The following is a 2699-nucleotide window of genomic DNA, read 5'->3' on the forward strand; positions in this document are numbered from 1 at the left end:
GAGAAAAGTGGTATGATATGCTAGATTTTGTCGTAATCGCCATGATCTACAAATTGTGAATAATTTCACCATAAATTACGAATTAGAAGAAAAAATATAATTGTACATCAATGAAAACAATTCAAACTAATGTATTCTAGTTGGTAACATATATAATAATTGAAAATGCTCCATTTATTAACTACTAAGTATTTGTTCATTTATAACCTAGCAGAATAATAATATATCATGACATTCAATAAACTTGACTTTTCACTGAAGTTATTGAAAAAAAAAATCGTTATTTTATCAAACAATAACCTGAAAAGTGTTACAAATAAGCCAATAAATAATAGTTTAGTTCCAAATCCTTTAATCTGCATTATACAATGGTTTATAAATTTAACTTAATCACATGTTAATCACTTAAGTACATCGTATTACACTGGATTATAATTTACCACGTTGATAAGATCAGTTTAACTCATAAAAAAATAACATTTTTATAACAGTATAATAGTATGTAATTTCAATTAGTTTTATCAGACGAAATCAAACTGGGCTCATTATGTATAATTCACTACTTGGTGTCGCTGTATGTTTTGGCGCGATGCTGGTCACTCAGCTGGTGAAAGGTAAGGCGAGTAGATGTCTGTTGCAGTGTTCTGGATTTTATGTTGTTCACGAAATGTCCCATCTTTTATTTGTGACTTGTATCGAGACTAAGATACAATTTTGAGTTGTTGATTTCTGGTGGTTGGGACATATTAACATAGTTATTGATGAGGTTAAAACTTGTACTACTATTAGTATTACTGTCGTATTCGAAGCTTCTATAACTTGTAGTTGTAACTGTAACTTGTAAGCTCTAGACGACTTTCACACTTTTTTTCGTTACAAATATGTACATTAGCAGAATAAATTTATTAATTGTTTTTGCCATAGAATTATGTTTGTCTGAAAGAGTGAGCTTTTTATTTTAAAGCACCGAATATATATATTTTTCAACTTCAACTTAAAGAACGTAGTAAATTACTTTTTGTCCCGCCAAAATTTACCGCCAAGATCTATTTTAATCAGATGAACGTCTGTCGCATTGGAATTGTTTCTTTATTGTTAAATATTTGTACTTTAAGGTTTTGCTATATTAAATAATATTAAACATTTTTCGTTGTAGGAGAACAACTGAAAATAAGTTAGCTGGTTTTCAAGATTAGGATGTCAAAACAAAGGTAAGTAATTTCTATGTCTGTAATAGGTTTCATTTTGAAATTAGCGTACGTAACAAACATTCCTATTTCTTGGTGAAATTTATTTGACGTTTGTTCCAACAGAGCAAAGACACAAAGAGAGAAAAAACAGTCGCTGTTACATTCAGCTATTTTGAGTCGAAAGCGAAATGCAGTGAATGAACCAGAGGTAAGTTAGGCTCTGTTAATTTGAGCTTCCATTTTGAAGATACAACTTAGCCGTAGGATGTTTGCTATAAAAATACGTCATATTTATATTTCTTCAAAGTGCGTATTTTAATCCTTGAATAATTTTTCTTTTGAAGGACATTAAAGGAGAATATCAAGTCAATAATAGTAGTAAAAGACGACAACAAGCTCAAAATGAGGTGAGAAAGATGACGTGGGTAAAGTGTAAAGTACTCTCCGCCTGGGATCAGTTCCTGCTAATATTAATTACTATAATACCAACGTTCTGGTACAACTATTTTCACTCATAAGTGTTTAAAATTAAATGTGTGTGTGGAAAAAACAACAACGTGTACTTAAGTTTTAATTATATGTTCGTTTGTTGTTGTTTTTTCTAATAAGGACGTGTTAGATTTTTAACATCTTTCTAACTTCTATAAACTGATAAAAGTAAAAGAAAAACAGTAACTTAACAATGTATGATCGTAATTACAAGCCAAATGCTCCTGCTAAATATTTGTGAGTTGTGGTATGAGTATCACTGTTTTATAATAAACTATTTTTTGAAAGATAACATGTTTAGATTGCTAAAAATATATTTGCTCACTTTGAGATACAGTTTACAAAATCAAATGATTTTGTAAATAAGTTTTCACCTGAAAGTTGAAAGGTAGTTGTAGTTAACTTGACACACTCACGTGTATATAACATTCCTCTAACATATAAGCCTCAACCACCAACTTACCCAGTATCAACACCTTAACTACCGACCTACTCAGTATCAACACCTCAACTACCGACTTACTCAGTATCAACACCCCCTTTAAAACTTACAATAATATATATAACAAAGTACTATATTGTTCTATTCAACTTTTTTGCCAGACTTCAGGAAATAGCAAGAAGCTGCTTCTGGGTTTAGTATTTTCTTCTGAGGTAACAAATCCCAAGATCCCCAGCTTGGTGGGGGTGCCAAAGGCTGTATATTCAACTTTAGATGTCCATGTTATTGTACGTATTAAAAAACATACACACCTAACCCATCCCATCCACTATACTATACTTAAAATAAAAATATTCAGAGCCAGTCCTTTAATTCCAATATTTTATCAACCCTAACTGGATCTACCACATCAGAGACTGAAGCAAACAACCCTGTTAAAGACATAATGCTGTCTTGAGGTGTTGATACTGAGTAAGGTCGGTAGTTAAGGTGTTGATACTGAGTAAGTCAGTAGTTAAGGTGTTGATACTGAGTAAGTCAGTGGTTAAGGTGTTGATACTGAGTAAGTCAGTAGTTAA

General features: G+C 31.3%; 1 protein-coding gene across 1 annotated transcript in view; it reads left to right on the forward strand.

The window, feature by feature from the left end:
• Window positions 1–586: 586 nt before the first annotated feature.
• Window positions 587–2699, forward strand: part of LOC106472254 (G1/S-specific cyclin-E-like) — a 12850-nt gene continuing 10737 nt past the window's right edge. Inside the window, exons 1-4 of the mRNA XM_022400851.1 lie at window positions 587–614; window positions 1157–1211; window positions 1314–1398; window positions 1535–1597. Of these exons, the coding sequence (XP_022256559.1) occupies window positions 1198–1211; window positions 1314–1398; window positions 1535–1597 (162 nt within the window). The 5' untranslated portion in view covers window positions 587–614; window positions 1157–1197. The remainder of the gene's footprint in view (window positions 615–1156; window positions 1212–1313; window positions 1399–1534; window positions 1598–2699) is intronic.

This window comes from Limulus polyphemus, unplaced genomic scaffold, assembly GCF_000517525.1.
Source record: "Limulus polyphemus unplaced genomic scaffold, Limulus_polyphemus-2.1.2 Scaffold5196, whole genome shotgun sequence".
NCBI classification, from domain to species: Eukaryota; Metazoa; Arthropoda; class Merostomata; order Xiphosura; family Limulidae; genus Limulus; species Limulus polyphemus.